Below are 21,537 nucleotides of genomic sequence, written 5' to 3'. Positions count from 1 at the left end.
GAATTAGTCAGAGTTTTCTTGAAGAAGTCCTCTAATGAGGAGTTTGTATAAACTTCCTCTCTTTGCTTAAAGCAAGAGTCATTCTAAGACATTAAATAATGGGTATGGTGTTTGGAGGGGTTGCTGGTTTTTTGGGGGCCCAGTGGAAAAACTTCTCTAGAGATTGCTCGAATACTGTGCGTATGTGTGAGAATTCTGAGGTGTTCTGAATGGTGTGTTCTTATGGTGGGCACACACCATCACTAACATTATGCAGGTTACAGAATCTAGATCATAAAAAAAGAACTACTGCAAAATTGATTCAATGCAGAAGAAGTATAAAAAAGATATGTTTTTCTTCCGCAACTACTTTGACATTTTGAGCCATTTCTGCTTTATCGACAAAATAAATGTATTTTTCTTTTTATTGCATGATGATTACAATGTTAGTACAAATATGAGCAAGTCTTTGATGACTAACATTACTTGTTGCACTTTACAAAGCCTTTGAAATGATTAGACGCAATTCTTGAGAGAAAATTTACTAAGAATTAAGATCTATATGGGACATAAATTGTACTAGCACATCTTTGTATGGGTTGTGGCATGGTGAAAAAAGAAACAGTTTAATTTCAGATCCTCTACTGGATGTGGGGGTACTTAGGAAAATTGAAATTGGGGCCCTGTATTTAAGGTCCTTTGTAATTCCCTGACAACATCGTAAGAGCTGTGAGGTTGGAGTATATTAATATGATTCACAGCAAGTCATTTTGCTGAAATACTCCAGCATCTTTCTTTTACCTTGTGGATCATAGAAACAATATTGTTTTCACCAGAGTGAGAAGTACATTTATTGTTTAGGAGGATTAAATGTATGATTATTGAATGTGATCATTAGATAATGACAATATTTTTTTTGTTTATACATTTAAAAAAATGAGTTGCAGACAGGATATCAACAATAATTATAAAATGATGCTTCTAATTATGAATGTTGTAGTATGTTTTAACGTGTAAAAAAATGTAACAGTACTGTAAATATGCACCAGCCTGTGAAAATTCTAGCATGTGAAAAGGAAAGAATGTAGGAGTAGGAAGAGTTGCAAGAGAGGTTAAATGTTGTAAAGTAAAAGCTATAAAATATTCTAAGATTAGAATGATGTAGCTTTTTGTTGTTATTGTAAAGATAAGATATTTAAGTAACCTAGTTTAAAAATAATGTGACCTGTCTTACCAGAATTATGATATTCATGAATTTCTTCTGCTTTAGAATGGGAAAATCTTTTGCATCAGATTCAGAAGCCATTAAAATGGTAATTCCTCCTGAGAGAGAGAGAATAGGTCCATATTTTGTTAGGGGAAAGTAAAAAGGGCACAGGCTTTTTCTGAAGTGCTATGACAATTTGTCCTTTGCAGTTAGCATGTGCTTTTTTGTTGAAACTTACATACTTGTGATCCGTGATGTAAGTAATCAATTTTAGGACTGAGAACTTACTAAGATCCTTTTGTTTGATCTTTTGAATAACATAGTCCTTTGAATGTCACTAATCTTTCTAATTCTGATGGTACTTCTTATCTTATGGATTGAAACTTACATGAGCCTTAAAGACTTAGAGTCATGGAATCATAGACTTGTTCAGATTGGAAAAGATCTTCAAGATCATCAAGTCCAATCTTAGTTTGTTAGAAAACTGATTGTTCTAAATAACTCATTCTACTAAATAGCCATCTCTAGTGTTAAAAATAATAATAATAATGTTCTCACCTGACTTTTAGTTTCTACTTCTATGTTGTATATTTTTATAACTTTCTCTAGTAAATTTAGAATCTTCTGTCATCAGAAATCTTTTATTCATAATTATTGTCTTTACTCTTGCACTGCTCATATTTACTTTACCAATCCTACTGATCCTACAGATCAGTAGGAATACTATTCAACTTAACTAATTTATCTTAAGGAAATTATATCTCAAATCTCACATATTAATTCATTCTTCCATGATCCAAAACAAGTATTTGAGCTGTTCTCTTGTTTCAGCATCCATTTGAAAGTGGGCATGAGACCCATTTCTCAGTAACGGTTTTAACAGTGTCAAAAACAGGATCATTACAATTTCCAGTTCAAACACACAGTCCCCCACATATGTTCAGGAATTTTGTCAATTGTCTTCTCCCTGATATTACTCTGGGAATTCTATTTTGTTATATTCATTTCAAAATCATTTATGAGAGTTATTTTTGCAAAACACAGGTATCCATTAAAAAATCTGTGAGGTAAGCTCCTAGTTCTTAATCCTAAAATGTACCATATATCTATATTATATTTCAACTTACTCTGTCATTCAAATCCATATTTAACCTTATATATTCTTTTGTATAGTTCATTCAACTATTTTTTTGTCACATGTTTTTGCCAGCATGAAAATGCAGTTTCTTCTGGATAGTACTGGGACAAGATCTTTGTAATAGCTAATTAGAAGCTCCTCTTTGCACTATTTTCCTCAATTGACTGTTATTTTCTAATACTTGTCAGTGAACTTTTCAATTGACAGTGAATTTCTCAAATCATTTACACTTGCTACAAGGAATTCTGTACAGTTCTAATCTTTGAATGTTGGGAAGACAAATGCTCTTACAGAACTTATGATATGTCAACACATTTTTCTCTGTGAACTGAACTTTTCACCTCATCAGAAGTTTTGACAAGACCTGTTTTCCATAAAACTGTTCTGATTGGCACTAATTACACTATCACCCTTAATTCTTTAGTACTTGTATGTTGCATCAGCTTTTCTGTGACATTGTCCAGAACTGTTGGTCAGCTAACCAGGCTATAATTATTTGGGTCATCTCGCCTAGCCTCTAAAAAATATGTTACAATAGATAATTAAAAGACTTTTTCCTTTATAGACATTACCTTAGATCTCCATGCAGAATTGAAAGTGTGATTTTGTTTAATATGTCCTTGAAAAGGATTCAGATGTGTAGGTCACAGAAAAAGATGTTTTACAAAGAACTGAGTACAGATGAAAAGGTTGAACGTTGCTTGCTTTTCATGTCACAGTGTGTATATTGATGATGTTTCTGTAAAGGATACAGCCCTTAAACTCTTCTCTTCACCATGAAGTCAACCTGTATCTCAGATACTATCTCTTTCAGTAGAATGTTTTTAAAACCTCTGTAACCATTCAGCTTTGTTATCCCTGTCCTGTCTGTTTTGGCAGCACATCAGAGAATGTATGCCGTGGAGAATTATTGAAGATGGATGAAGATCACTATATAGAATGTGTTGCTTTCAATGACAAAGGATCAGGCTGGCTTAAACATATCTAGAAAAGTCACTGCAGTACACTGAATTATTCTGGACCTTCAGTTGTTAATCTGCTTTCTGCAGTTATTATCTCAAGGCCAGTTCCTCAAGTAGGGTGAGGCAGTTTTGTTAGATAACGCTATCTTGAATGCCTTGCTGCAGCCATGAATTTTACAGGAGCTGAGCAATCACCTTCATTCTGATACAGCAATACCATTTTGCTTTGACTCCTGCAGAACTACAGTAATTACACGGCATTGCCAAAAATGAATGTAACAAGGGGTGCCCCTTTCGGTACTACTGAAAAAAACAAAACAAAATAAAAACCAAACCAAAACAACAACAACAACAGAAAACAATCACAATCAAGAATAATAACAAACAAAAATAATTTTGCCTTCTCACATTGCAAGAAGGTCCCTAGATATCTCAGTAACTGCAAGTCTTATCTGCTTGTGTGTCTCCTCTAGAAGCTGGCACACTGAGCTACTGAATGGTTTTTCAGCATTATGCTGAGACATTGGTCTGCTACTGAGCAGAGAGAAGATTGCCAAACACTGAATCACTAGTGATACTTTCTTTAGCACCTGGAATTTTCTTTGGAAAGTTCCCAACCAATTATTATGCAGGCCAGATTCTGCTTCATTTATGAGATCTGACAAGATCGCAAGTCCTTCTTATCAATACCAGCATCTACAAGTAAATTAACTATTTTCTGTTCAAATCTCCTTCCAAGAAGACTTAGTATTTGATGGTTACATTAAGTCAGCATGAGCCCAGAGCTGGATGTGGAGCCATATTTACTGTGCATAGACAGTATATCTCAGTATGAGAGTCCTAACAGTCCTAATATCTCAGATATATGTACGCAGCCAAGGTGTCCTGAAGGAAGATGTATCAGAGTTCTGTAACTCAGTTTTTTCTTGCACATCAATTGTAAGAAAAAGCAAAAACAAAACCAAACAAACAAACATACAAAGAAAAACATATCAAAAGAAGAAGAAAAAAAAGAGCAGACTTTCTTTGAAGGGGTAATTGAGTACATTTCAAAGAAACTGGAAGGAGACCTTCTTCTATAAGTATGTCAGTTCAAAGCCATGAAAGAGTCATGGGAAATATACTAGCCTCTCACTATAAGGAAAAAAAAAATAAACGAGCAACCAACCAAACAAAAACAACCACCCAAATTTCCCATCTGACATTGCTGAAATAACAGTGAAGCCCATGAGAGTTGTTCCAATCAGAGGGCTAAGGAGAGATGAGAATGAACGTGCTCTCAGATAATATGGGAGGCCAAACCACAGGATTAAGGAAGTCACTCCTGTTTTCATTTCTGGCTTAGTAAATATCTTGTAACTTTATGTACTGGAATAGCAACCCAGTATGGACTTACAAGCATATCCTGCTACTCTATCTACCCCACGTTTCAACAGGAAAGGCTGAGAGATGTGTGTTTCAGAACACTTTGTATGCCAAAAGATAGCATATATCTGAATCATGGGAGAGTCTAAATCAGGCCAGGAGGAGATTCTGATCTCTCATATTCTTTCTATATTGTTTAATCACAGTATCGTCAGTTACAGAAGAAGAGGCTAAAAAAAGACCAATGCACTTCAATTTTGTAAGTGATCTATTGTGACAGAACAGTGTGTTAGGAATTGCTTGTTTAAATTTACCTGTGGTTTGGTGCCCAGCATAGTTGAATTTTGCAAGGCAGGTAAAGTGGAACAAATGAAAGTAATGAATAAATGAAACGTGCAGCTAGTGATACATTACTGGCTAGATTATATAAACATACAGACAAGAGTTGGTACCATCTACCTCTTCTGTTTTTGAACTGTAAATTTTCATGAAAACTGTCTTTTCTGACAATCTGTTTTTCCCACTCACCATCTTAATCTTTCCAAAATCTCATTGAATTTTCTGTTTTTAAAATGATCTGTTTTTTCTTTCACGGAAGACATTTTACAATTCATCTCTTCCTCTATATCAAACTGCCTTTCTCATACAGCTGAATTGCAGTGGTTTGGCTCAGATATTTCACAGTCCTTTTCATTGATCACAACCTGTGACCCTCTTCAAGCGCCTACAATATATCTAAAGCAACAAAGATGAATCTGTCTACTTATCACTTATCTGCCTCCTTTTTTTTTCTTTTTCCTTTTTTTTTTTTTTTTTTTTGTACTTGTGTTGTTCTTCAGGGCAATTGTTTCACCAGCAGGGAAACTGTACTTATAATATACATATTTCTCTCTTGAACGTACATGAAAGAAATTATCAGTCTGATTAATATGCTTTGAAATGTTATTCTTCTGACTCATTTTAGGGTGGGAGCAGACAAGTGCCTGAAGTAAGACAGTTTTTATTTCTCTTGTGTGTTCTCCAATCCATAAATAAGTACTGAAGAATATCATCTAGCCCTAGGCAGAAAACCCTCCCACAAAATGTGAACACAGACTTGCCTGTGTACCATTGTGTGGTACCCATCATCTCAATCCACTCTGCAATTATGAAACCATTTTACTTTACAAAACTGCTGCAATTAGCATCTCTAAACATAGCCCTTTCAAAGTGTGCCGTTTAGCTCAAATTTATCAGCATTTCCATTGTATAAAATTCCATTTTAATAATCCATGAAGGTCAAGCTATTAGCAAGATACACACAAGCTCCCCAAAAGCATGCCTGAAGCACAGTGGAAAATTCATGACACTAAGTGACTTGGCTATAATTCCTTTTCATCTCAATAGCCTTTAAAACTCTCCACATGAAAACAGCAATAACCTTGTGACAGTTGCAGGGCAGTGCATTTTCTGGACATTTGATCACTTGACTTTTTTTTTAACCTAAGGGTAATGTACAATGTCAGCATATTTGAAAAAAGTTAAAGGCAGAAATAGACTTCAAAACTGGTTGGTTTTTTTTATTATTATTATTTTTATTTTTGTTTAGTTTTTCTTTTTTCCCATAGGAGCCTTACAATAACTTAAAAATAATAAATAAATAAATAAATAATAAGAATAAGAAAACTGTGTAAATGTAATGAATTTTTCATATCAATAGTATTTTCTCTATGTAGACTAGATTTTTATGAATATAAAAGTGTCATGGTTTTATGATTTTTGGTTATTGGTATTCCACATCACAATATCATGTAGTGCAGTGGGAGTTAAAGAGTGAATGCTCCAGTTCCGGGCACCTGTCTGGAGGAGAACTACATTCCCCAGAGGACTTTACATTCAGAGAGGAGATATAAACATTGGCAAGGTCATAAGATCTACCCTTTTTTGGCTCTCCACCCTGCTGCTGGACCCAACTGCACATCTCACTTTAGTTATGATGAGGCCTTTCCACTTTTTGGACACTTTTTCAATATTTGATTTATTAGCTTCAGTTCTAATTATATTGTATCTTGTGGTATCTTGCATTCCAATACTGTATTTAGTAAAGTGTTTTTAATTATTTTGGGATCCCATTTCCCCTTTTCCAAATGTGCAGATTTGCAGATCCCTCCTCCTCGCAAGTCAAATCAGCCCATAAACCTCCGACAAAAAGAAAATCCATTTCAGTCTATATCTTTTCTTTTGTCCCACAATATCATTTCTTACAAATATTTGTCCAGCTGCCTTTCTGAAACTCTTTCTTTCTACTGCTCCGATGTCTGCCTGAGGTTGTGTGCCTCATACATTTTTCCGTAAAAGGAGAAATTTCATCAGGGTTATTTTAACAAATTGCGCTTGAATAATAAGTTCTGAAAACCAAAGTATTTGACCACAGCTGCTCTCTCTGTTATAAATTTTACAGTGCAAAACAGGCACTTCTACACACATTTTTCTTCTGCAAATTATTAATATGTTTCATACTACGGATGTAAATTGGTTTCTCAGCACCTTTACAATTAAATTTAATAAGGAGATTCTTATTGCCCAAATTTGGACCCCCCAAAGATCTTCCTATTTATTTTTGGTTTTGGATTTAATTTGGGTTATCAGAAGTTTTGGGTTTTTTTCCACATACTACGTGCACATTTTTGTTTACCAAAATTATCTACAGCACAAAATTGGTTTACCAGTCCATGTCATTAACAGTGAAAGTGTGACAAGCAAGTAACTATTGTCTAATGATACATGAATCTTGATTGAAAATCAGATGAATTAATGTTTGAGGAGTTAATAAGAAGAGGTGTAGGAGTTTTCCTGCTACCCAGGTCGGTGTTAAGAATGACATAGTCAGTGCTAGGGGAGTAGAAAACAGGCAGCTGATGTCGGTATTCAGTCATTTAGGATAATTAAATAAGACATATGCTTATTACCTGCTATGCTACAAGTATCGGATTTCAGATACTTTCTCAGTTGTAACTTACTGGAATTAGCATGCATTCTAAGCACTTCCCTGAGCAGTTTGGTAGGCTGCATGAGTTTTTTGCTCCTGAAGAACCAGTTTTATGCTAGATTTAGCCATGCATTTTATTGTGTCCTAATGGTTACCAACATGAATGGTGTTAGTTTTTAGCCATGTTATCTTCTAAGGTGTCTCTGTTTTATTCTTTGTTACAGCACATTTTCTACTCTGAATTTTTCCATAATCATCATGACTATGCTGACAATGATTCTGTAACTGAGAAAAAGGGAACTCTATTGCAGTCCACCTCCAGAGAACTGCATCTTGCCCAGAGGAATGCAGGGAACATGCTGGATCAGACCATAACCATAACCATACCACTTTCACTACCATAAGATCATTCATCTGTAGAAGTTATTTTCTCCTGTTTTGTCACTTAGCTAGAAGGTTTTGCATGCTTGAACACCTACCCAAAGGGATCAAGAAAATAAAATGGAGAAGTGTCTCTGTTCAGTGCAAACAAAAAAACCTGAATCCTAATTGTGATTAGCATCACTATAATCAAATTCTAGGTCTCCTTGTAGTTGTAATGAGTGAAGTCAGAAATGTCATTTTCTTGTACATACTTACATATGTTTCTAAGTATGTTCAAGAGGCAGGCTTTGTTGCTTCAGTGTGAGACTTTATGGGCTTAGCTTGATACTTTGTTCATCTTTAATGGGGACAATTATTTGCATATGGGCACGAAATTATTCAGTGAATAATGAATAATATTTACATAGTGCATATCAGCTGATAGGCAACTTTGAAAGACGATGAATCAGTAGGTTAACCTCCTGCCCTGCACTAAGTAAGTAAATATCCTAAACACCAAATAATTCCAATTTTTAGTGATTGTGTTTTGTTATTTTGTTGTTGTTGTTTTGTTTTGTTTTTGTGTTTTGGTTTTGTTGTGGGTTTTGTTTTTTGTTTTTTGTTGGTTTTTTTTTTTTTGTATATAACAAATTCATAAATCAGACTCAACATTAGAGCAGCAGTCTCCATAAATACCTCAATTGTACCTACCCTGTTTTTTTCATTTTGCAGTTTATTAAAAATGAAAACAAGTGAGATCAAGGGGATTCCTATTCAATGAAGCAGTACTGTTTAGTGCAAGAATTCTTCAGGGCTTTTGGGGGCTTTTTTTTCTGTTGTTATTTTCTGTTTTTCTTGGTCAGGGAAAATAGTTAAAATGAGAAATGAATGTTCTGTGTACTGGAAGTAAATAGTAATTTTAAGATCAGTGGATTCAAAACCTTGTATTATTTGCACTTGATCAGTATTTCCACTCTATCACCGTATCAGGTGTGCGCATTTATACATGTACACATTTGTCTGGTTAGTGTGAGTCAGACTGTAATTTTTAATGGAGCATTAAGCCTTGCAAGATGCTCTCCAGCAACAAGATCAACCATGACTCTTATTTCTACCACCAGCCTCTATGACTTCATATAAAATTCCAGAATTCTGATAAACTGTCATTGGGAAAAATGATAAAGTGATTTATACTCGATTTTGCTGGAAGGGAGAAATGCAGAGGCTGTCAGTCTGGGTCTTCAGAACAAATGAGTTACAGTTCATGAGGCAGCTCAATAAGGCTATCATTTCCCATCAGCTTCTATCACTGACAGCCACAGATTTACTGGATGGGGAAAGGGAAAATGGCTGAGTTTTGGTGCCAGGTGAGTCGGCACAATTACTCCATCAACCAGACTTGTGTAGACAAGATGCTACCATGAATATTTGATAGACACCTCTTCCCAGAAGTGCCTGTGGAAAGCAGTAAAGCTGTTCTTTCATTTGCTTAAAAAAAAAAGCTCTCTCTCTGTCTCTCTCTTTGGATCCTGTTGAAAATGTCCATTTGTAAACCACTAAGGTTTCTCTGATTTATTTTGTGTGTGTGCATTTGTTTCATTCAGCAGTCTGTTTTGTGCCACATGGCTTATTTATAGCCCTCGCAGAATGAAATAAAAGAATCCTCAGACCTCTGGGATTTCATATACAATGCATTTGTCACTATCCGTCTAGCAAAATGGCAATACAAGCACAGCCTCAGAGCCACCTGTGCATGCCTAGAGGAAACAGGACTTTGATCTGCTACAATTACAGATTGTTAGAAATATGTATGTTCCAATTCCAGGCAGAAAAAGATTATGGTCAAAGCTGAAGAACTTACTTCCTATACATTCTCGTTAAAATAGCTCAACATAACTGACTTCTGTATTATCCTGGCTTTCTATTGCACAAAACTTTCCAATAGCTTCAAAGAGCTACTGTGCTAACTGACTGCATTTATTTTTGAGGATATTTGCAAAGTAGGTTTTCATAGTTGAAATCCAGATTTATCTTGCAGATCCTTAGATGCTAAAATGTTTAGCTTTAGATTATTTTACATAGAATCGTAGAATGGCCTGGGTTGAAAAAGACCTCAAAGATCATCTAGTTTCAAACCCCCAGGAGTTGGCAGGATCACCAGCCTCTAGACCAGGTTGCCCAGAGCCACATCCAGCTTTGCCTTAAAAGCCTCCAGGGATGGGGGACTTTTGTTTAGTCTTAATGATCTGTAGTGGATTTGATCCTCTGATGTCAATATTAAACATTCTCTTAGGTTGTACTATGGTGCTACAAGGGTGTGATAACACCTGCACCATTTAATAATGTACTAATATGCACCATTTAATAATGTACTAATACAACAATATAACAATAAAATATGAAACCATTATATATATTATTATATGTGTATTATATTTATAATATAATGCAGTGGTATAAAATAATAACAGTATAACAATATAATAATATAGTAATAAAATACAAGCAAATCAAGGCAAATGCACACTTCTTGAGAAGGACTTAATGACAGTTAGTTAGCAATAAAGAGGTAATGTTCTCACTCACACTGATACTCCTAATTCAATGTGCAAGTTGGTTAAATTGTGAGTAAATATGGCTGTTCCTTAATCAGTCACCACACCTACCCCATAATTAAGTGTAGGGAAAAAAAAAATGTTTTACAACCCATTGCAGGGGCTTGTAGCTTATGAAATTATTTCTTAAATATCTGTTTGTTTACAGAAAAACCTCCTATTACCCACCTGCTTAGAAAATAATGCAGTTTGAGCATTCATAAAAATGAATTCAAATTATTACTAAGTAAGGAGTCTTGTTAATATAAATAAATAAATCTAGGATGAAATAGCATTTACATAGTATGTCAGAATCCTCTTGGCATTCTACTCAAGCGAATCTCATTTATTTTAGTCTATAAATCATTACTTCGAGATCTGCAGTTGTTTTCTAGGCAGTAAAGAAACATATAAATATTACCCTTAAGTCTGCAGAACATCTATGGAAAATCTTCGTTTGTGATTCTGTTCCTGGGCCTAAGGAAACTTAATTTATTGTTTTCATTTCAGAATCTGAGAAGTCCATGGCAAAGATATCCAGGCATTGCAGCTATGAGTAACTGTGTGCCAAAAATACTAGTGGGGTCAGATTTGAGACAGATGTTTGTTTTTTTGTTTGTTTGTTTTTATGCTGCAAAGAAAATTCAGGATAACCTTAAGCCTTTGCAAAATTAAGAAAAATTACATCTAACATCTGTATTGTTAATTTTAAAATGATGGTTTCTTACTAGAATTTTAAAATGAAAGCTGTATTTTCCATTTGCATGTTTGTTTGTTTTGCTATGGAAAACAAGTGTGTTTTAAAACTATGGTTATTAGGGTGTCATGTTTTTGTGTGTGTGTGTGTGTGTGTGTGTGTGTGTGTGTGTTTATGTGTTTTTTGTGGTTGGTTTTTTTTTGTGTGTGTGTGTTCTTTCCTATGTTTTTAAGCCTTTCCTCTTCATTGCTAATAGGTACCATTTCTTTTTTCTAATACTGTTCTGTTTTCATTTGTTTTAATGATTGAAAGCTGTGTACCAGCTCTATCTTTAATCTCTTTCTCTTAAGCTTTTAGAATCTCAGTAAATACACTTTCTAAAATAGAAAAAATAAAAATAAAAAAAAAATTCAAAGTCAAATCAGATTAATGGGTTTGTCATTTCACAGACCATTTTTTCATCTAGGAGTAATGAATATGAAGAAGTATTTTTATTCCTATTTTTCTGCAGGATCTAGAGATGCAGACTGATGCAAATCAAAAGTGTCTCAAAAATGAATCACATTTTGTATGGACAGAGTAAGGAATGTGCAGGATGGCTGTAGTCATAAGTTCCTCATGTTGTCATGTCTCTTGTTAAGCTCTCAGAATACATAGCAAAATACATACTAGTCTAGTCTAAGAAATCTTAGCAGATCTAATTGTTGCATATTTTCCTATTCCTTTTATGGAAATTATTCCTTTTATTTCCTATTCCTTTCGTGGAAGTTTGGTGGCCCTGCCAGGCAGGGGGGTTGGAACTTCATGATCCTTGAGGTCCCTTCCAACCCAGATCATTCTATGATTCTGTGATTTTATCTTTATTTATCTAAATGCAAGAGATAGTGATATTGTGACAGAGCCTTACAATTTTCTAGGGAGACTGCAGGAATTTGTTGGAATCCTTGCATGACTTCAGTTTTTGTCTTCTTTATACTCACATATAACAATATAACTTTTTTTTTTTTTTTTTTTTTTTTTTTTTGGTATGTCAGATTGTTCACAGTCCACAGCATTCTGTACATCTGTGAGTGAATAGTATAGCTGAAAGATAAGGAAAGGAAAGGTAGAGAAGGCAGTGTGGAAGAAATCCAAGTATCTAAGGGGTGAAGAGGTTTGGAGTATCTAAAGGAGGGCAATAATAAGGAATGGAACAGACTCCTTAGCAGGGTCTGTTGTGATTGTCCTATCACAACATGATCTCCATAATAATTTCCCTCTGATTTCAGGGACCTGAGACTCCTGAAAGATAGTTTCAGTGGTGAAGACTGAGGGAAAGGAGTCCTTCAGTACCTCAACCTTATCCATGTCAATTCAAACAAAGATATTTTACAATACAAGTAGTGAAGCACTGGAACAGGTTGCCGAGAGAGCTGATGGATGCCCTGTTTCTAGAGACATTCAAGAACAAGGCTCTGAGTAACTTGATCTATCTGTACGTGTCCCTGTTCATTGCAGGGGAGTTGGACTAAATGACCTATAAGAGTCCCTCCCAATTCAGAGAATTCTATGATTCTATGAATGGAGAAAATAGAAGAGGGAAAAGGGAAAAAGAGAGAAAGAAAGAACAAGGAAGTTAAAGGAGAGAGAAAAAGGAAAGAACAGGAAGGGGAAAGGAAAGAGTAATGAGAATGAAAAATGGAAATAATTTGTGTCAGAATTTGAGATTTCTCACTGAATCAAGTGTGTTTCTAATTTTGTCTTACTTATGCTTCACTAAAGATGTGAACACCTCAGCTGAGAATGCTCGCTATTTTTCTTATAGTTTCCTCTCCCATCTTGCCTAACTATAACTGACTTTTAGATTAGAACTGTGGAGATACTACTAGGACTGTCTACAGAAATATTCAAAAAGCTTTCATCTAACACATGGTACATCTCGAATTTGGCATACTTCCAAAATGAACTGTATAGTGTCTAGGCTACTGGTTTTCAAACAAAAACCTGGAATGCAAGAGAAAATTAATTTTCAGCTTCAGTGTATAGTTCACATTTGAAAGCCATTCATATCACAAAAACATTATGCAAGCTGGCAAGAATAACAGCAGAAGAAAACCAGAACTGGGATAATCAGGCATGATGAATGTATAGTTGAAGAGCATCACATGAGCAGTTTCCACGTTGCCTGCCTGTCTGCCTTCCCACAATTTCTGGCACTGGTGCTTACTTTCTGTGAGCATCCTGTTTTATGCGAATCATAATCTCTCCCTCTGATTTGGCTCTCCCAGGGACAAAACAAAAAAATATGTGAGGATTTAGTTAAAATCTGTGGAGAATCAAAGGATTTAGAATCAGTACCACAGTAGCACATTTTCTGTACTTGTAGAAGCACTTCTATGGCTATACTGAACATTATCTTCAGGAGGAAGGTGTGTTGTGAACATGTGCATAATTATATGACTTTATCTCAGTTTTATTTTCTAGTTGCCATGTGAGAGCTAGTTAAAGACAGAGAGCCTATAGGGAAAAAAAAATTAAAAATGGACTTGTAAGAATGCTGCTCCTCTGTGATTTTCGGTTGATGTGGTTGTATAGCTAGTGGTCAGATATCTGCCTATTTACTAAATTGTATCACTCCCAAGGATTAAAATGGTTGCTACTCTTTTAAAGGATGAGAAATTATGTACCTTGCTAAGAGACTAAATTCTTTATTTTCCACCATCAGCCCTGTAATTCAGAACATGGAAACTGAGAATCTCAAATGCCCCCCAGAAGGTCAGAGGATAAGGGCAATTTTGTCTTTAAATCTATCAGTGGAAACAGGTCAAATTCGTATGAAATGTCTTGGTTTCTTCAAATCAGTGTTTGCCAGTGGCTAACATTTCCATTGGCAAAGTTGCAACCAGTTCACCTTCTTTGTGAGATGCTAAAAAACCTGACAAGATAACAGATTCATGTTAAATTTATTTTATAAATAGAGATCTGTCAGTTGTACTGGCAACAAAAAAAAAAAAAAAAAAAAAAAAAAGATTTGATTTTCACATAGAATATGCAAAAATCCGGTTCCATCAAGATGGAAAAAATTCTAGCATGTGACACTTCTTCATTTGCCTAAACATACAGATATTTACAGAAAGCATGAAAGCACTAAAGCACTGTAAATTCCTTTTCCTCTTTTTATTTAAAGTATACATTTAAAATATAGATAGGATGAATTCTTTTTTCTTTCCTTTTTTTTTTTTTTAATTAAAATGTTAGCACGACTGACTTTCACAACTTATTTGCTGCCCATTTGCATATAGAAACAATTTTTTAATCCTAGTAGAAGAATATTACTTTGAGAATATTACTTTGAGAAAACTTTGAGAATTATTATTTCAATTGTAGTATGATGCTTAAGTATCTCTTGTATGTGCTGGACCATATTAATATATACTATCAAGTCTGTTGACGTTCTCATGTAAAACAGTTCTTGCTTTTAGCTTTTATGTATTTAAAATGAGTTTTGATCCTAACAGTCATGGGCTCTGTTAAGAATATCCTTAGAAATTCTGCTATGCCTGTTACTACAGCTGCGAGGGATACAGAATTTCTGTTCTTTCATAAATATTAAAAGTTTTCTTCATTGGAAATAGAATGAGAGGACTAAAAATTCTTTTATCTTCTACTAGATGTTTACCTTCTGTTTCAGCTTTTTAATTTTTCATCAATGATTTACAAACAGAACTCCAACTTCATCTCAAACAAAATAGAAATATCTTGATTTGTGTTTAAAGCAAGCCTCCCTGGATTAGCATGTTCTCATACAACATTTTTACCACACTAAATGAGCATTTCTCAACAGAAAATGTTTCAAAAATCTTGATATCTTTAAATTGTCTTTGTGCACTCCTGACAGTTATGGCACGTTGTGAAATTCCTCCACCTTTTTTTGAGCTTCTGATATGCTTTCATATTCAGTTTAGACTTTATTATCCTACACTGAATAATAGTTTAAGGTGGAAAATTTGCACTTTTGCTTCAAAGTTAATTTTATTCATTTTTCACTGATATTTACCACTCTTAGCTGCTGATGATTGGGATCTTTGTAGTAAACCTATTTAGATTCTTTATTACATGAATTTTGTTTTTCTAGTTACATTTTCATGCTAGCATTACCATGCTTTACTGACTTTACTGCTTTCTGTTTCTTTAGCATTACTTTTCTATTCTGTGTATTCATACTTTAAAAAAGAATGCATATAACTCTAAGTCCTTCACTCATTTCATTAGGATAATTATCCCAGATGTTTCTAAATTCATCACATGCTCCTCATTAAGGGACAGAACTTGATGGCTATTATTGGACAGGGGACAGGACAATTATTACAGTATTTTTACAGTATTTTTTGCTAAGACAAACTGGAAAAGAATAAATGTTATATTTTACCTTTTTTTTTTTTTAAATCTGTTTTTAATAGAATGGACAGAGTGAAATAGAGGTTAAATAAATAAATTAATGTGTGCCATTCAAAGTGAATTGACCAGTTTTTCAGCATACTATTCTCAGTTTCTAAACCTACTCACATAACAGCTCATTGAGTGAAATTATATTTATTTTCATTCTGATACTATCAGTCTATTTTAAGAGTACTGTAAAATGATCTCCATAATTTCCATCTGATTTCAGGGACATGAGACTCATGAAATATAGTTTCAGTGATGACGACCTTCAATACCTCAACCTTTTCCATGTCAACTGTCATTATTCGTCTTGTTCTGCTCAGCAGATTGCCTACATTTTCCCTAGTCATCCTCTTGCTGTTTATCTGCTTGTAAAATCCTCTCTTGTTGCCTTTCACATCCTTTGTTAGATTAAATGCCAAGTTAGCCTTAGCTTTTCAAATTCTATCCCAGCAAGATATAGCATCTCTACACTCTTCCTAGGTCACCTGCCCATGCTTCTACCTCTTGTGCACTTTTATGTATGAGTTCAGCCAGAAACACTGTATTCATCCATGAAGGCTTCCTGCCACCATCATTTGATTTCTTGCTTGACAAGGTAGATGTCTGTTGGGCTTGTACAATGTCATCCTTATATATATGTCAGTTTTCTTGGACCTTCTCTCCAGGGATGTATCCCATGAAATTCTTCCAAGCAGCTTCCTGAAGTTATTTACATCTTTTCTCCTTAAATCCAGGGTTGTGATGTTGCTTTTTGCCCTGTTCCCTTCTCTTAGGATCTGAAACTCTATCATCTTGTGATCACAGTATCCAAGCTTGCCCCAAACTTTCACATTACTGCCCAGTATTTCCTTCTCTGGTCCAGCAGAGCACTTTTTCTTGTTGACTGCTTGATTACCTGTGCCAGGAAGCTGTCATCAGTGCAGGATTTTTTTTTTACCCCTGCTGTAACATCCTCCCAGCAGATGTCAGGTTAGCTAAAGCCATGGTAAGGACCAAGGCCTCATGCAAATATGGGACTTCATCCAGTTGTTTGAAGAAGGCCTCACATCTTACTTATCAGGAGATCTATAACAGATGCCCATGCCTGTCTGCCTACTAAACTTCATCCCAAAGCTCTCAACTGATACTTTACCCATCCCAAGGAGTTCCATCCATTCCAGCTTATCTCATACATAAGAGATCAACTTTCCATCCTTGCCCTCCCTGTCTTTCCTTGAGTGCCCTCCATCACAGCATCCCAGTCATGTCAGCCATCCCATGATGTCTTTATTATAACAAAAAAGTTATCACTTTTTAATTCCGCACATTCCATGCTGCATATACATGTGTAGAGACATTTCAAAGAGACATCCAGCCATTCTGATTCCTCAGTATAGGTTTGAGAGCTTTACCAGTAAGGCCATTCTCCAGGCATTTCTTTCTTTATATGTCAACAATGAAATGAATTTCAATTCTGTTCTGTTTATTTGTTGATTGCTGTGTCTCATACATTCCCATCAGCCAATGCTCTTGGTTTACTTACCCTATCCCCATTTTACCTTTACATGTTTTGAGGAGTTGCTACTTCCTTCACTGTATCTCAGTGCTGCTGTGGGAAAGATAGGCCTCTGCAAATGCCTAAGTTTATCTGTGGCTATGAAACAGATTTTGGGAAATAGTTAATGCATTGCAAGTAATCTATTTGAAAAATGAGAAACTGTAAAAAGTAATGCATGAATCCTTTTATCTGAAACTTCAGCAGGGTATAAATATTCTCTGTGTATCATTGCTCTGTAAATCAAAAATGATAAACATTAATAGAAAGTAGATTTAAAGAAACTGTGATAGTGCCTGCTTGTACTTGACTCTTTCTAAACCACCTGCAGTAGATTTCTGCTCCTTAAATTTTCTTTTAAACTGCAAACTCAAAAATGTGCCCTGAGCTTAAGAGAGTGGAATTTCTCTTAAAATTAGATCACAGGAAAAAGAATCTGTTACTATCTGTAACAAAAGAGGAAAACCTGAATCTAATTATACAGTGTTGCAGACCTTTAAAAGCCGAAAGCTGGAGCTGAATTTTAGTTAACTGAAAATGTCTTTTGAATTTGAAGTGAACCAAATAACAACTATCAGCACAAATATATGAATTTTTAATAAACTCATCTCTCAGTTCTTATCGTGTTCTGTGCTTAGTGCACACACAGACTTCTAGGACTTACATATAAATATCAAGGGAATATTAATTCTAAAAGCTGCATGAATGTATTGATTTCTCTCCTTTTATTGAGTCTAATAGTTCAAATGATTAATCTTTTAGTGTGTATTTAGTATAAAGTGGTATCAGAAAACATGCATTTATGTGGCAAAATCAACAGACATAAGTGTTAAGAGAAAAAAATGGAATGGGAAAATCATAATGAGATGAAGACATAATTGGTTGAAGAAATTTGAAGTTATTTTGACAAGAAAAAAAAGATCTTATGGTATTTGAGAACTGGTGCATGTGTTTCGGGTTTCTTGAAGGTTTAAAATCTGCTGGTAAGGAATACATTATGGGAGGCTATGGTGTTGTATGAAAAACAGATGTAGCACAGCAGTGAAACAGTACAGAAGATATCTAAAATAAGTCTGCAAAACTGGATATGGAAAATATAGTTAAAATCATTGATATCTCTCAAAGTGAGACTACAGCTTCACTGTGGATCAGAATGAATGGGACTTTGTAAGTTCCCTCTGAATACGTATTTTCATTACAGTGAGATCAGTGTTGTTCAAGAGTAGTACTGCTATGTTTATTGTTTACCAGGTATCGTGATCTGTGTCTTCCTTTGTTTTGAATTACCCTCACTATTATTGCACCACCAGTATAAAGATGTTGGGAAACAAAACTCTATATTCTTTTTACCATCTCACTGCTGCTTGACTTTGAAAAAAATAATTTAATACTTTGGATGAAAATTTTGAAGAAGGAATATCTGAAGTTTGACTCCTATGTATTCCAGTGCTGATGGCATATTTTTAGAGACACCAAGTACAGCTGGTTGCTGTGTTGTCTCAATGGAAAAATTTGACCATAAAGTCTTTTTTCTAAAATTCTCAGAGGAATATTTTGTCTTCCCAAAGGACTTCAGTGCAATTCTTAGAAGCACTCCTTTGGTAGAAAATGGGGGATGATTTCAAAAATATGTACAGTCATGGCAACATTTAAAGAATATGTTAGCCTAATGGAAATGATTTTTCCAGTTACACAAGTTTGGGGTATTTTTTGCTATGTCTGCAGCTTTTTTCAGTCCAACAAAAGTGGACTGCATATTCTTTCTTAGTTACAGTTTTCTTTCGTATGAATAGAACTATGCAAGTAATATCAACATTGTTACTATGCACTTTATACTTGGCTAATTTCATAATTCTTGCATGTTTCAGTGTGCTGTCTTCTCCATAGAATGTCTGAAAGAAAGAAAAGTAGGACATGGAGAAGCACAACACATTTCCTGCTTTTCTGTCTGTCATGGTTTTGTAATTTTGTAATTTTGCTATCAGTATTCCACATCATAACATCATGTCAAGTATGGATACTTCTGTTGAATGTGCAGTCCACAGAAGAAGACTACATATCCCAGAGAACAACAGGAGTAACAATAAGTCACGGGACCAGGACTCTATATAATCTCGTTCCCAGGCTGGAGTGCCCTCCTTCTTCTCTCGAACTTCTCGGAGAGTGGGAAGCGTTCCAGCCGTGTCGCCTAGAGTTCACAGTAGGCCTCTTGGTTTTCGGAGACTCTCTCTCTCTCTGTTTCGTTCGATTTTGTTAGCCTTAATTATATTATATTGTGTTATCTTGTATTTCGATATCATATTTAGTAAAATAAGTTTTTCCTCCTTAGATTGTCGCTGTTTTATCCCACTCCCCTTTTCCCCCTCCTTTCCAGGCCCCGGGGGGGGGGGGGCGTGGGGTGGCTTCCCCTGTCACGGGCATAGGTAAATCTAAGTAACCCGTGACACTGTCTTAATGCAGGTTCACGTTGATGAAAACCAACAACACAGTGAAAAACTTTGTTACCCATCTTTAGCCAAATGGCATTCCATACAGACACAAAATTAATTGTGAATGGAAATGTCAATACTGCAAAAATGGTATAGTAGATGGAGCACTAGCATGTCACATATACAGTCATTTAAATCTAACCCAGAGTTTTCAAACATAGTTGGAATAGTGTTTTAGGGCTATTACCTGTTAGACAGGTAGTAGTCCCCCATTGCCTATAATTAAGGGAACATAATTCATAACAATTAGCATTAATTCTCCTCTTCAGTCTGCGTTCTTCTCCTCTTTTTTTTTTTTTTTTTTTCTGAATGTTTGAAATCCTATTCCATTACTGCTGAAAGTGTTACAGAACTGCCGCTCATGCACAAATACCTCAGCTGACATCAGTGTGTTTGTTTACATCTGAGGGCATTCTTCCTTATCAGCTGCATTTAACTTTCACAGGTTATCTACTACAGTGAATATCTTTTTTCTTTCTTTCTTTCTTTCTTTCTTTCTTTCTTTCTTTCTTTCTTTCTTTCTTTCTTTCTTTCTTTCTTTCTTTCTTTCTTTCTTTCTTTCTTTCTTTCTTTCTTTCTTTCTTTCTTTCTTTCTTTCTTTCTTTCTTTCTTTCTTTCTTTCTTTCTTTCTTCCTTTCTTTCTTTCTTTCTTTCTTTCTTCCTTTCTTTCTTTCTTCCTTTCTTTCTTTCTTTCTTTCTTTCTTTCTTTCTTTCTTTCTTTCTTTCTTTCTTTCTTTCTTTCTTTCTTTCGTTCTTTTTTCTTCTTTTTTTTTTTTTTTTTGGCAGCAATCTCTGTGACTTAGTGCTGATAAATGCAAAATGTTTGCAGGTAAAGAGAAAAACTCTAGAGCACATTTGCCAGGTATTTGTGCAGTTGATTCCTGAGGGTGATGGCAAATTTGAGAAAATGAGGACACCTATATTTTTCTTTTATAAAAGTCATTTCCATGTTTCAGAAACCTGCCAAATGTTCTTCTCAATCAGTCATATGGTGGAACATGAAAACTTGACTCTTTTTCAGAAATCAAAATATGGTAAATCCTGGCTTAGCCTATGACATGTTCAGGTTCTAGTAATCTAAAAGACAATCACGATCACGAGTCCCTGATATTAATAGAAAAATAATTACTTTTGTATTACTTGGATTATTTTCATTACTCTCTTCTGGAAAAAATAAGTCAATGTAACTTCATTTTACAGAGAACTTGCTTACTGAATTTTTTATTAGAGATATCTATGTATGGTGATGACATTACATGAGGCAATAATAAAATCTACTACCCTTCTCTCATAATGAATGCTCAATCAGTATTGGATCTCAGAATAAGTTCTGAATTCTAATTATAAGGTTTTTTGTGTTGATTTCATTTATACTGTTTAATCAGAACTGAACTGAAATGTTTATGGGTCTTAGTGTTCTTAAAGGAAGCATAGGGAAGTTGAAATTTCTTCTTGAGGTTTAAGATAATATTCACTTACAGATGCTGTTCTCCTTAACAATCCAATTTTATTACACCAGCGTCATCTCTTTCAGCCCCTGCAAGTACACTTGTTCAGCATCAGGAATACACATTTATCTTCCAGAAAAAAAAAAATAGAAAAAAAATAGACGCAGATATGGGAAATGTAATAATGTATTTTGCTAAGAATGAAATATTATATGCCAAAAATTATTGTTTTGTAAACTGCTGGGATGAGAGGGAAACAATCTGCCTCAAAACACATGAATTTAAAATAGTGTAGTATTTGGGGAAATTTATATATTGAAGAATCAATATTTTACTCATTCACTTGAGATATAAGATCTGTGCTTGAA

At 34.8% G+C, this 21,537-nt stretch overlaps 1 protein-coding gene across 10 annotated transcripts in view; it reads left to right on the top strand.

Annotated features, from left to right (window-relative positions):
- Positions 1–21,537, top strand: part of NKAIN2 (sodium/potassium transporting ATPase interacting 2) — a 483,129-nt gene that overhangs the window by 276,771 nt on the left and 184,821 nt on the right. For 4 of the 10 annotated variants that reach the window (XM_085541745.1, XM_085541744.1, XM_085541743.1 and 1 more), the window contains exon 4: positions 19,271–19,432. The exons of 5 other annotated variants lie outside the window; for them this stretch is intronic. In XM_085541745.1, the coding sequence (XP_085397871.1) occupies positions 19,271–19,432 (162 nt within the window). Of the gene's footprint in view, positions 1–7,843; positions 18,138–19,270; positions 19,433–21,537 lie in introns of those variants that run through there. One more of the 10 variants, XM_085541751.1, reaches the window with a different exon arrangement.

This window comes from Coturnix japonica, chromosome 3 (genome assembly GCF_054131305.1).
Source record: "Coturnix japonica strain WE chromosome 3, WE-NBRP24, whole genome shotgun sequence".
Lineage (NCBI taxonomy): Eukaryota > Metazoa > Chordata > Aves > Galliformes > Phasianidae > Coturnix > Coturnix japonica.
Note: the sequence above shows the minus strand (reverse complement) of the source record. Positions and strands in the feature narration are given on the sequence as shown.